The sequence below is a fragment of the Clupea harengus genome, chromosome 1 (assembly GCF_900700415.2).
Source record: "Clupea harengus chromosome 1, Ch_v2.0.2, whole genome shotgun sequence".
NCBI classification, from domain to species: Eukaryota; Metazoa; Chordata; class Actinopteri; order Clupeiformes; family Clupeidae; genus Clupea; species Clupea harengus.
The window spans coordinates 17,523,154-17,536,913 of NC_045152.1; the positions used below are offsets into that span (position 1 = coordinate 17,523,154).

General features: G+C 39.6%; 2 protein-coding genes across 2 annotated transcripts; one reads left to right on the forward strand and one right to left on the reverse strand.

Annotated features, from left to right (window-relative positions):
- Positions 1 to 1,020: 1,020 nt before the first annotated feature.
- elof1 (ELF1 homolog, elongation factor 1) lies at positions 1,021 to 2,583 on the forward strand. Its single transcript, XM_012817890.3, has 3 exons — positions 1,021 to 1,156; positions 1,245 to 1,315; positions 2,226 to 2,583. Exons 1-3 carry the CDS (start codon positions 1,041 to 1,043, stop codon positions 2,288 to 2,290), a joined length of 252 nt encoding a protein of 83 aa, XP_012673344.1. The 5' UTR covers positions 1,021 to 1,040; the 3' UTR covers positions 2,291 to 2,583.
- A 634-nt stretch (positions 2,584 to 3,217) lies between these two features.
- Positions 3,218 to 9,697, reverse strand: LOC105891953 (calponin-1). Its single transcript, XM_012818167.3, has 7 exons — positions 9,490 to 9,697; positions 6,984 to 7,105; positions 6,518 to 6,584; positions 5,845 to 5,982; positions 5,452 to 5,568; positions 5,175 to 5,321; positions 3,218 to 5,028 (listed from the first exon to the last, which is right to left on the reverse strand). Exons 1-7 carry the CDS (start codon positions 9,547 to 9,549, stop codon positions 4,795 to 4,797), a joined length of 885 nt encoding a protein of 294 aa, XP_012673621.1. The 5' UTR covers positions 9,550 to 9,697; the 3' UTR covers positions 3,218 to 4,794.
- Between the last annotated feature and the right edge of the window lie 4,063 nt (positions 9,698 to 13,760).

Here is a 13,760-nt window from a genome sequence, read left to right on the forward strand (position 1 = left end):
TTAGTTTTAACACAGCGATTAAAAGAGAAAACATTATATTTCTATAAATAATAATATTGAAAGAAATATAACTGATATTTTCCATATTGTCATAACCCTTCTTGGATAGGTTTAGAAGATAAACAAGCCCAGTACCAAAAATCTATGTGTACCAAAATCAAGTGTGTCCTCTGAGGGGTAGGCTACTCTGGTGAGCATATGGGACTGCAATAATGTATTAACCCCAATTGCAGAAAAAATCCCTGAGGGATTGTTCACTAGATTTTTAAGTATTTTAATATTTACTATGACCTCTATGTTTCTAGTTGGTTCAGTTGAACAAACTAAAACAATACTTAAAACGCACCTTTAATTACTTTTATTTTGACACTAATCTATTGTTATGGAAAGGACTTTTACTGTTGCATAGTTGCATCGCGGTTCATACATTCGACTTGGGAAGGGAAGAGAGAAACTAACATCACTTAGCTATCTCACTCTCCTGTCCAATTAAGGTGGGTGACAAACCTAAACTTTTTCCGTCCAAACACATACACTTTATTTAAAAATGCAACGTTATTCCTATGTATCTCTGATATTACTTTTCTAGTCGGGCCAAACAGCCATATTAGTTTGCAGCAATGTCGGATGGCCAAGCTGCATAATAGGTTAGCTAGCCATCTCACGTTAGCAAGCGGGCTTGTTGAGAACTTTTGTAGTTCACATAATTGTAGGTAACTGTATCGATGTTACATTTAACTATGTAAGGATGTTAAGCGTGGAAATCTAAACAAGATCTGTGGTCCTATTTGGTGGCTGGCTACATCTTTAAGTGTTTGCTGCAGCCGATGTGATGCTAACAGAAATGTACTCGTGCTGTTGAAACGACCATCTCATTCGTGAACACAGCCAGCAAGCCAACTGTAACTTACTTTTTTACCGGTTGAGATGGCTAACGTTTACGATATGAACTTGACATGGGTTAAATATGTTGTGCGGTTGTTCATCGGATATACATTTATTCTAACCTTTGCATTTTAGCTGCAAGCTTTGGGGCAAACATGGGGCGCCGAAAGTCCAAACGCAAACCGCCACCAAAGAAGAAATTGACTGGAAATCTGGATACTCAGTTTACCTGTCCCTTCTGTAACCACGAGAAGTCATGTGATGTGAAAATGTGAGTTTTCGCGTGTTCTATAGCTGTGGTACATCTTTGAGTAATTTGGTATGTATGTTTATGAACGAGATTTTTTTTGTTGTTGCAGGGAACGCAGTCGAAATACAGGGATTATATCCTGTAGCGTTTGTCTGGAGGAATTTCAAACGCCTATAACCTGTATCCTTTTCGAGTTGTAGGCTACACAAAACTATGCTTGTTTACACCTAACTCCATTAAGATACATAATTAAGAGGGTGTGTCCTTAGGAAGTCTGTTTGCACGAGCCGAGCCCAAGAGATAGGGATGCCACCTCACTTTAAATTGATGCTAAAACCCCGAATCGGTGGGTGGGTTTTCACTCTGCAACATAGACAAGGCGTTTTATTTAAAGGAAAAGTATCCTTTCACCTCTTTTTTTGTTTCGTGCTATTGATGTTGGTAGCTACTTTGTTTGCTCACCCTCATCCTATTTTACTTTGTATTGGGTGGTCACTGTTAGGTGCCCATAGGGCCAGAGGTTAGCCTATATTATTGGCTATATAATGTATAAACATGGTTAGCCCCAAATAATAGCTTTTACTTCCATTTCATAACAGGTTAAATGTAACAAGACAGTGACTGGAATGATGCCACTTTGAGTTGTCAGGTAAAGGTTGTGTTTCAGCATGTTTTGGCAAACAGTTAAACTGTCAGCTGTTTTCAGAAAACAGAACTAAATACCTTCAATATCAAATCAGTCACACTTGATTTCACAGGTGCAGAAAGCAGTTCCAGATTCAGGTTATGTTAAGGTTTTACCCAGAGGTTTTTCCATGGCACTCACAGTAGTTCATCATAGTGAATGCAGCAGTACTGGATGAGGCTCATTTAAGATGGACATTTTGCATCCTATGGAATGCAAGTGATTTCCACCAGAAAAGAACATTCAGATCAGATGGATGTGTGGTAGCCCTAACTAAGCAGGTAGCAGTAGAAACTAACAAGTAACCCGTTGTGATGTTATGTCATATGTAGTATTTCATTGTCTGTGTAATTGAATGTGAAGAATTCTCTCAAGTGTGCTTTTTCCTTCATTCTCTTGTCCCAGATCTCTCTGAAGCAGTGGATGTTTACAGTGATTGGATAGATGCGTGTGAAGCTGCCAATCAGTAGCATTTTTATTACAGGCCCTAGAAGGTCTATACAATGAATTGGACCACTTGTTAGAGTATCAGTTTAAGTGACCAAAGTAGTCCTATTTTAGTAGAATGTAAATTCCGTTGAATTTTGATCTGTATTTCTTTTGTATACCTGATTTATAGACCTGTATCTTGAGTGTACCTGCTACCTTTTCTTTCTTTTTTTTTGTCACTGCCATTTCTTAAACAAACTACCTGTTATTTTCTTTCAATTTTAATTTTATAAGAGGACTGATTTTGATCAATAAACGTCCTCAGGAAAGGACATTTTTGTTTTTCGTTTGGTTATTTTAACTTACCGTTTTTTGATCATCATTGTAATACAATGTCAAATGAATTCAGTCTGGAATCATGTTTAAGATGCAGTCTGCGATTTGGTTCCATTTCGCAAAAGGTAACAGCCAGTCAAATTACACGCCTCCCTTTTGTGCTCCTGAAGCACTGTGTTGATTGGCTAGGATCGTTTATGGCTCGGTCCGAGCCACCATGTTTGTTTACCATTTACAGAGCCGAGACTGTGTATGAACACTGGAGTTTTTTTTTTTTTTTTTAAGTGCAAACACTTTACGGACAGCTACAGGACAATGAGGAGCAATTTGGTGAAGTTAATAAAAAGTGTATGCGATTAGAATCGTGGACTACACCTTTTAAAGGTAAATATGGACAGACAGCTGAATGTGGTTTTGCTCAGTGTGGGAGATATAGTGGTTTTGATGAAGTATATTAGGAGATCTTCTTTCAAGTAATCAGGTTTTAATGAGACACTGGTTACGCAATGACCAGGGAGCTCTTTGCTTTGGAGAAAAGAAAGCACTGTGTTTGTCAGTATTGCACAAGTTTACTACACAATCACTTATGTATAGACTCAGTGTTATTAAAATGATCTTGATCAACTTCAATATGGTGGGAGTGGCAGGCTTGTTTTTATTGAATTTGTTGGGGTGGTGGTTGGTCAGGGGGTTATTCAACACATCTACAACAGTCTGTTTGAAAAAAATTAAAAGATAACAGAAGTTAAACTTAGCAAATATGTCTTGCAGTCTTCAAATGAATCAGTGGATCAGTTGCAGGTTTGGACCATATCTATGGCGCTTAAGTAAATCATCTGTTGTGGTACAATAGCCTTCAATTGTTCAATCCTTGAGAGCTCGACTTGTTCAGTGCATAGGCAAGAGGCCAGGAAAGTTAGCTCTGGGTGGCTGAACATCAAAGTACTTGCAACTGACTTACTTTTTTATGTTTTTTGTTCATAATGTCTGTACTCACATTCTTAAAGAATCAAGGGCATGAGTTTCATTATGCACATACACACTGATGGAAATGATGCACTTCCATAGCTAAACACTAGGTGGCAGACAGTCTAACATTCCTCTTAATAAAAAAATTGGGTGAGTCCTGCTCAGGTAAATAATTTGCTCACAATGTTCATGCTCAGATGGCCAGTTCACAGGGTTCAAAAGAGATTTAAACCTCAGGATGAGAGACGTTCACTTCATGCCTACCAGTGGTAACTGATACCAATTCACAGGAAATGACTATGTAATAACACAATGTTTCTCATCTCGGAGGCTATGCCTAGTGTTCTAAAAGTTGTTTAGCCTTGTAATGTATCTATTTCTAATCTCAGACATGGTGTCACGCATGAAACAAGACATTTCGTTTGCATGATGTGTCACATATAATTTCTGAATTTATTTGCATGCAAGTCCATCCATGATGACCATTGCTTTTTGTTCAAATAACATTTCAGATTAAACACATGTTAATGTGGTATAGTTTTGCAAATGGAGATGTAAGCACTTAAAACCCACCTGCAAAGTGCTCCAGAATTTGAGGATATGATCATGGTCACATTATAGAGCAGAATCCTGTGCAGATTTGTATTTCTCCTCTCTAATTTGTTTTCAGTAGCTATAGACAGACCCTCTAGGATCTTACAAGGGTTTGTTGTGGTTGTTGCATCCAAAAGTGCAGTTAAAATGACAGGAGTTAAATCAAATCGTTGACAATTGTTTTGCGGAAATATTGCAGTAATAAGGAAATTATAACCCGCAATTGGGAGAAATCCTTGAATTTGCAAGATCCCAAAATCTTGGAGGGACTGGGGTAGGTGGTGGCAACCAAAATCATATATAAAAGTAACTTTAAAAAAGGAAAGTGCATTTTATCATGTTATTTTATTAAATAAAAGGATAAATACTCTAGAAAAACACTCATAATTTATAGTAAATATCTTTTCAGGATACTGAATTAAGACCAATTAAGCTGGGAATAGTTTATAATACTGACACACTGATAAGAGGAAATTGGGACATAACCTTCTGAAGAGCAGGTCCTGCTTTTCGCCTTGGATTTTGGAGGGAAAGAAACAGAATCCAAATTCATCCTGGTTATACGTGGACAAGTAAAACGTTCTTCTGGCCTCACTAGTTGAGGCAAGGCACATAGGGGGTTATGGGTTACAGCAACGCATCTCTCTTAGTCAGAATACTGAGAGCCGTCAATGTCCTGTCCATTGTTGACGTAGTCCTCTGGGTTGTTGCAGTACTTGCCGTCATAGACCTGGCGTGGAAGCCCATAGACAGTCATACCGGTCTGGGATGCTCCTTTGTTGGAGCCCATTTGCAGTGACACGGTGGAGGTGTCACAAATCTCCACATCTAGCTTCTTGTCAAGAATCTGTCTTGGGGTTCCTGGTGCGGTCATACCAGACTTGGAGAGAGAAAGTGGAGAAAAATAACTGTTCATTCTATGCAATATCAATATCCTTTTTAAACATAGTGGTAAACACTCCCATATGTCTAATATGGCTCAGATCCTCCATGCAGTTTTAAAAGAGAATACATCAGTGTTTGTACCTGGTTGGCTCCTTTGTTGGTGCCCATCTGGAGGCTGATGGTAGACTGGTCCATCGGGTGGTCCATGCCAGTTTTAGGATCGTACAGGTGGCGCTTTGTGCCATAAGCGGTCATGCCTTTCTGGCTAGCAAATTTGTTGGTGCCCATCTGGTATAACAGTGAAAGCAAGTTTCACAAACAGTGTTTGCTCGCAGATATACAAGTATTTACACAACTGTATTCAGTCTTTTGTTAAAACTACTGTACAAAGGCGAGAATTGTGGCAGTCTGTTCTGACCTGCAGTCCAATAACATTCCGTCCCTCCATCAGTTTCTCCGGTGCAAAGTGCCGCTGCTGTTTCTCTGAATACTTCACCCCGAAGTCGTATTTTGTGTTGAAGCCTTTAGACTTGGCCTTGGTAAAGAGGCACGGTGAGGGGAAGAACATTTTTCAATACTTAAGAAAAGTAGTATGTAGTAAATAGTACGCTTCTCTTCTCTTCAATCTCTGATGTGTTAACAACTGATATCTTTTATTGGTTTGATTTCAGATCACTTTCAGATTTGAACAAATCTACAAGAAATATGCAAGGCTATGCATTAAGACACTGATCACTTTAAAACACTGCCACTTGATTTTGTAAAACTGACATAATGGAGTTCATCATTGCTTAGAAGTATAGTTTCTCACCATGCCAGCCAGTGTAATTAGTGTGCTCTGGACTTGAGTATGGTTAGTGTTCTCAAACAGGTCATTGGCTTCAAAGAGATCATGTGGTCGGAGCCCATACTCTGCGGTTGCACGAGTAAAGTGACCAATGTTTTCCAGCTGTAAATAGATACAAAAAAAAAGAAATGACCCACATTATTGGGTACATTCACTAATGTCCTTGGTTCTGTAGGATAGCCATACACTGGTAACATATAATGTGAAAGATTTTTTTTTACCAGAAACTATTTTACCATTCGCAAACTCATAATCAGAATCAAAATCAGTACAAACATTCACGAAATATTTCTATAGATTACAGAATGTAGTAGACGTGTGTATGTACAAATATACATGGCAACTGTGCTGCATTAGGGCACATGGGAGCATTTGGCCTGTTAAATTTAAAAAAATGGCTGCCTGTGAACAGGTGTTGACAGTATGTTTTGATTAATGTTCACCTGCTGTGCGAAGAAATACAAGCACAAAACGTATGCTGAAACAGAATGACAGCTGTATGTGGATACTGTTGACGAGTATATTCAAGGTAAAAGAGATCCCGATCCTTTGATGGATCTAGTTCGGGTTGCTACGATGCACAACTGAAAAGCAGCACCATAGCAACGCTATCAGCCATAAACAAAAGACAGCTCACCTGGTTCCAATTCTGAGTGGGGCTGTTGATCTTTCTCACAGAGCCTGGTTGCAAGATGTTAATAAGCCTGGATAGAGAAGAGGGAAACTAGCATAACTATTCAGGGCCCTAGCAGAGCATGAAACTAGCATAACTACTCAGGGCTCTAGCAGAGCATGAAACTAGCATAACTACTCAGGGCTCTAGCAGAGCATGAAACTAGCATAACTACTCAGGGCCCTAGCAGAGCATGAAACTAGCATAACTATTCAGGGTCCTAGTAGAGCATGAAACAGACAAATAGCTACATGACCTGTGCCATACACTTTTTTATATAATGTTAATTATAAAGACCACACAAAATGTTTTGATTGATACAAGAACCTTTTGTGTGACGCTTAGATTCTGTATTGATTCAACACCATAATGATTTAAATGCTCCCAATCACACCCCTTGTCTTTCTTATTGACAGACACAGGTACTCACTCGCACAGGACCACTCCATCCTTCAAACCATCCATGAAGTTCTTGGGAAGGTGGTGCCCCGTCACCTCATGGATCCACAGCCTCAGCTCTTCTTCCTTCTGGTGATCATACTTCTGGGCCAGCTGCAGGTGAAAGGTCAAACGCGCCATTGTTTCATTTGGATATCAGGTGAGATCAGTGAGAGATTAAAGCATTTTTGGATCATCTCCCAGAAGAGCCAGCTCCAGAACCAATTGAGAGGCTAATCAATCAGAATCAGACTTTGCTGTACAACTGGGGCTCTATTATATGCATTCCTCAAAAGTTTCCTTTGAACGCCTGATCACTATGACAAAAGAGAAACGAGAGAATAAATAAAGAAAAGAACATGGGGTGGAATTATAGTGAAAATAAAAAAAAGTTTGCGACATTCCTCTGAAAAAAAACCCCCACTTCTCCGCTTTCCTGGTGTTTCCGTGCTGGTGCTGGCACGGTTCCTCTTCAGCACTTGAGATTTTCGGATGTGGTGGCAGGACTCTACACACACACCCCCCCCCCCTTCCCTTCCCCCTCGCCTCGCTCCTTCTCTACTCATTTTTCTGAAAATGTTTCTTCTTTCTAATCCATGCAACTGCCAACAGGCCCGGAGTCAGGGAGGGAGACGCCAACAAAAACAGGTCTTTCAAAAAGCAGCGTGGGACTTGCATGCTTTCAGTCCAGCACACCAAACTTGGGAGAAAAACAGCCCTCTGTTATCCTGCTGCTCTGATGTAGGTTCTACACTGTTCTTCGGAATCGTGCAGAAGCTGGCCTTTTACAGCACTGCAACCCAAAGCAGGCCTGATAATGAGAGGCCAAGATGGACAATAACTCCATCCTGCCAAAGAATCTTGGCTTTAATTCTGTGCAGTTTTCGTTGGTCTGGTTTTCCCTGAACTACCAACCAGGAATTTGATTAAAAAAGGATATTGGACAGTGTCCGTGAAATATTGTTATTTTTTGGAAGACTGACCCAAAGTGAATGACATCAATAACTGCAGTGCTGCCTGCCATTATGATCTGCAACTATACTGACAGGACTTTTGAAATCTTTGAAAGCTCAGTGAGAAAGCTCAGTTATAAATAAATGTAGGGAAATCTCTTCAAAAGTATGCACTTTTGTAAATGATCTTATGTACAAAATAAGATGTTTTATGTAAAACACAAAATGGCAAGCACAACAGGAATCCTTTTAGCCTTACTTTTCCTGATGTTGTTAAGATCAATGGTCTCATCATCCCTGGGACCAGAATAAATGTATCACCACGTTAATTCCACACTGTTTACAAAAGAGCACTTTCAGGCCTTTCTAAAAGAGAGCAGAGCTATTCCTTATATGGGGACAAAAGTTGTAGGACTCACTGGATAGTTTATTCAACACAGCTTGTATAAGAAATTCACATACAGTGACCAATATTTGTAGCCATGAGTTTGTCTACATCTCACAGAAAAACAAATTAAATTGAAATGAATTGAATTATTAAAAATAATACAAATTGGATTTTATATATATATATATATATATATATATATATATTATTATTATTATTATTATTATTATTATATATATATATAATAATATATCATTAATGTTTATTACACACACCAATTAAAAGTATGGTGAACAAATACAATCCATCATCAATGTAAACTCATGATGACCTTTTCCTAGCTATGCCACTTCATGGACTAGAACACAAATAAAAACACTAGCCTTTTAGCAATGAAACCTCCTTTAGACCAATGAGTATTGACTGACACCAATGTCAGACAGCTTTCCCTTCACCCAATGGGGTGACTTGCACTAACATAGACATGTCCCATCACATATAACTAAACAGCCCAAATCCGTCACAGACCCTTCAGTCAGAAGACTGAAAGAGGACAAAAAGCAAGTGCAAATGTTGGATGTTGCCACTTTGAGATCACTGGTGTGATTTTATTTCCAGGTTCCACTGTCTTCATGTCTGAAGATGATCTCATCAGCCTTTTCCTGGTCATCAGCTGTCGTTTAATGGATTTAAAGTTATTTCATATTGTTCTCTAGATATTTTGACACTGAGAAATATGTGCCTGTTCAATCCCAGTAATTCTCCAGATGTTAACTACTGCTCTGTAAAAGTGAGTATAGGGTAGTGGTGCTTATTTAGGATATTTAAGTGTATTTAGGCTATCTGTATATTTAGAACCTGTATAACGTGAAGGTAATTTAGGAAGTTATTATATGACCCGAGACAGCACGGGTTGGTGTCTCAGACCATCATTTGAATTCAATTCAATTGTATTTATATAGCGCCAAAACAAAAAAATGCCGCTTTACAGAGCCTTATCTGATGCATCCATCAAACAGAATTTGATTGGTGATGGACGTTTTAGATGAGCATGAATGTATCACTTCATCTTGATGGCCCCCTGTCGTTAGCATACCGACATGTCATTGATAGGCTACCCCACGAAACGTTCTCGGAATAATATCGATTTAGCTTACCTTATTTTTGACCTCAGCAGACAATCCAAAAGCCGGTCCACTTTTGAAACGTGTTGTCATGGTGTTGCGCAGATCAGACAAAAAGTAAATTACCAGTAAAAAGCACAGCCTTAAAAACCTGACCAAAACAATCTGGCAATGATGCTGTCGAGTGTTGTCTGTTCCGCGTTTCACCTCTGGTTGGACCACTCTGCACTAGTTTTCTCAATCTTTTTTAAACTCTTCCCAGCTGTGAGTGTCTGGAGTACACAGTGATTGGTTAGGGCTACCATCCAATCGCGACGCTATCCCTTCCTCGCGATGATGTCACCCAGATGGCATTAAACTCCTTCGATGTCATTTTTTCCACCTTGAAACCAGTTTGCGGATGATTTCTATTTCTGTCCCAGTTTATCGGTTCCAGTTTGGCCATCAGATGGTCAGATTAAGTGAAAGCCTACACAAAACTTAATTAGAGAAATGTCATCATTCAAGTTCAAACTTCTAGGTTTATATGTGTGATCATGTGCTGGTACTCAGTGACCAGTGACCAATATCATCTAGGCCAGTGGTAGGCCCCCTTTTACTACTACTACTACTACTACTACTAAAAATAATAATAATAATAATAATAATAATAAAACAGATTCCCATCAACTGTTGCATAGCTTTTCTTCAAACATTGTATGTACATTAGAACAGTTGAACATTTTCAATTTCATTTATTTAAATTTCAACTTAAATATTTCATCAGTCAAACGTTTTTTTTTATTTATTTTTTATTATTTGATCAAAGCTCTTGTTTGAAACATATAAACATTTGTAACTTCTCACTGGGTGATCAATCCACCCAATGACATATTCGGCCCATGTCCAATGTTCATATTAGGCCCATGTCCAATGACATATTCGGCCCATGTCCAATGTTCATATTAGGCCCATGTCCAATGTTCATATTAGGCCCATGTCCAATGTTCATATTAGGCCCATGTCCAATGTTCATATTAGGTCCATGTCCAATGTTCATATTAGGCCCATGTCCAATGTCATATTAGGTCCATGTCCATTGTATAGATTGTAAGGCTAGCTATCCCCTCTAACATGTAGGCTAAACAGTAGGCCCTGACCATGTTTTATACGTACGTATGAGGTACTGTAACAGCAGTGCCACACAAAATTTGACCTGTAGCTGGGTGTTCAGGTTTCTCATTCTGTTTTTCCACCCTTAACCCACGACCCCCTTGTGTTACCTCTGATACCCACTGGGAACCGCTGATCTAGGCTATAGAGTGAAGGAATTATGTCACCACAATTGTCAAGAGATGATATGGGAATTGACTAATCCATCATCTTCAACATCACAGCCTTTCTTTTGTCAGTTTTCTCATCAATGACAACCTTAGTGATCAAAAAGGAATATTCTTTCCAACGACAACCCCCCAAAAAATCAGTCTGGCTCACTATGTTTCAACCAAATAGAGATCACTTCAACAGTTGGCATCACAACCTAGCACAACAGCTAATGCCAACACGTCTGTAGCTGAACATTACATTATATATAGTAAACAATTGTTTATTGTCGACGGTTGTATTGACTGTTGATTGTTTTGAGAGTTGAGGCATGAGCCATTGGGGGATGTCTTAGAAGCAGACTCTGGGGTAGGTCCATGTGGATTACATGAAGGCAGGGGACCTGAATGACATCATTTTGGGATGACTGGGAACAATCAGCTGGTCTTCCCCCTGTGCTCTGATGCGGTGCTTCCCCGTGCACAGATGGGAAGGAAATGAACGGCAGAAAGGGACTGCTGGTTAGGTGGAGTGAATAGGGAACAGTTCATGCTTTCCTGAAGTGAATGATTTATGTTACATCCCTCGATCCAAATCAAATGCACATGATTAAGACCTATGGATGCTGTACACATTTATGTAACCGGAAAGTTCTGGAAATGATCTGTGCTTGTTCATCAGTAAGGGAAAGTTAAGTTAGACAGGTATGTTGGCCCCAGCTCAATCTGACAGAGGAAGAACCTATTTTAGGCCTTACACATTTAGCATTGCTGTGAATATGAAATTCAAAAACTTTTTTTACGTGGTCCATCCACATAATAGAAATAGGATCTTGAGATAAACTTGTTTTGACTCATAGACTACACATAAATGATTTGACAGTGTAGGATTTACCACACAGAGATCCATTCAGGTCTGGCCACTTGAAACACATCAAAAGTGGTTTACATTGTACAAATACATATTTTCTAAAATGCATTTACAATAGGCTAAATTTACAATTTGGTGTCATGCAGGCAGATTAATAATGAAGGATTAAAGAATCTGAAATTCAGCTTTGTAACAGCATCCAGAGCTGTTTTTTGATGTCTGGAAAAGGCATCTGTTGAACCTGGTAGCACAATGACATGTAAAGAAAACAGACATGGTATACTATTACGTCACATTTCTTTTAAGTGCCTGGCAGCGATGAACAGGGGCGCGCGGCCGCTGAGTTTGTGCTCCATAGTTCTTATAAACATAACAAGAGAATGGTTAGACACTGAGAGGAATTTTGTCACTTTATTTGGGCATAATGGAAGCAGACGGAGCAGTTGGATTTTGACGCTGAGGAAGTCTGTTTGGCAGTAAAACAAAGGTATTGATGAAAGCAGTGACTGATTTCAATGTTTCAGCCCAGACACACTCCGTGAGCCATGAATTAAGGTTGAATAGGTGTTTTATTTCCCGTTGTATCCGAATCCCGTCCAGTTTATGTCATAGGCTACAGAGGCCACACATAGGGTCTTTAATTGGAATGGACACAGATATGCAATATGCAAATAATAATAATATATCTATACATAATGTAACTGTCACTCTTTGCCCACCTTAAATATTTATTGTAGTAAAAGTAAAGGACCATTTGGGACTGAGGAGAGCACAGTCTACATGGACCCAAAGCATAGTTTGAAAGAAATACACCTGGGCTGAAAGGGTTCAAAAGGTTGGTATGTTGACATCTCCTTTGAATGTTGTTTGGTAATATTGATAGCTCATGGTGGTTGCCTTCAAATCCTGCCTATGTGTGTTTCTGGGGCAAAAAAGGAGAGAGTAAGGCAGATGACATCACAGGAGCGTCACACAAGGGCATTTCTACAGTACCCACCCCCCTCCTCTCTGCTTCCTCCTGTCCTCTCCTCCTCTCCTTAGACCAGTCCAGTCTGCCTGGCTATTTATGGTAGAAGCCTGCCTCAACTTTCAAAGCTAAGAAGTATTCAGGAGGCTGGCCCTTGAGAATCATGATTGGTTTGTCTGTCTGGCTGTGTGTGTGTGTGTGTGTACGGGTAGTTCACTTTGAATACAAGTGTAAACAATTGTGTAAGCACCTTCATGATATGCTGGTACTCCATGGACACTGATGATTAGTAGAGCTTCACGCAAGACTATAAAATAACAAACTGTTTCTAAAACTGGAACAGGGTCTCCAAAGATACTTTCTAGAATTTAAAGGGTTTGGAAACCATTCAAACTAACGGGTTTAAAACGGCTATTTGCAGAAAGGAATGCCGATTTTTTTGTCTGGGAAAACATTCAACTTTAAAAATGTAGCTTCACTAATTTGGCATTGGCTTAAGGGTAATGTTATTTCTTACAATGTTTTACCAAATTCAGCTTGGCAAAGAAATTCAATAGAACAGTTTCTCAGTTCAACTTTTCAAAAAGACATAGTTTAATCTCAAAACATGCCTCCATGTTATTAGTCTATATGGACAGTAAAGTATGGACAGTTAATATATGGCCACTGCACAAGATGACGCAGACAGGCCTGATTTACTACACTTGCTCAGGGACAACATCACAGGCCCTGGAGAGTGAGAGTGTGTGCACACGTCTGTGTGGAAGGGCAGATTTCATTGAGTCTCTGCTAGACTATGTGACCATGTTTGGTAAAAGCTCTCCAGGCTGCGTCGACCCGGCCTGTTGACCGGAGTGTGGAGAGCTGGTTTCAATCAGAGACCAAACAGTGGCTCTGCTTCCCTCTCTTTTCTTCAAACCTGGGCGATCGGAGGGCGAGCTGGCATCAGGTGGCACTGCAGGGTCAAGCCCCACATATTGGTTCAAGCAACGGTCAGCATTGTGTTTGGGTTTGTTATGTGATGGAATACAGACACCTGTTGTGAACATTCTCTCCTTAGAGCCAGCGGGCGAGAGGTCTGCCTAGAGTTTGGTTCTGCTCTTGTGTTCTGTTATCAATAGAATTCTTGAAGAACCACTTAAGAAATGGTTCTTTGAAAGACATC

Excerpts from the sequence above, each read along its gene's own strand:
- elof1 (XM_012817890.3), top strand. The coding sequence starts at position 1,041 with ATGGGGCGCCGAAAGTCCAAACGCAAACCGCCACCAAAGAAGAAATTG. Across the intron at positions 1,157-1,244 it reads AAGTCATGTGATGTGAAAAT|GGAACGCAGTCGAAATACAG; the intron begins GTGAGTTTTCGC and ends TTGTTGTTGCAG. Across the intron at positions 1,316-2,225 it reads ATTTCAAACGCCTATAACCT|ATCTCTCTGAAGCAGTGGAT; the intron begins GTATCCTTTTCG and ends CTCTTGTCCCAG.
- LOC105891953 (XM_012818167.3), bottom strand. The coding sequence starts at position 9,549 with ATGACAACACGTTTCAAAAGTGGACCGGCTTTTGGATTGTCTGCTGAG. Across the intron at positions 5,569-5,844 it reads TAATTACACTGGCTGGCATG|GCCAAGTCTAAAGGCTTCAA; the intron begins GTGAGAAACTAT and ends CTCTTTACCAAG. Across the intron at positions 5,029-5,174 it reads CCAACAAAGGAGCCAACCAG|TCTGGTATGACCGCACCAGG; the intron begins GTACAAACACTG and ends TCTCTCTCCAAG.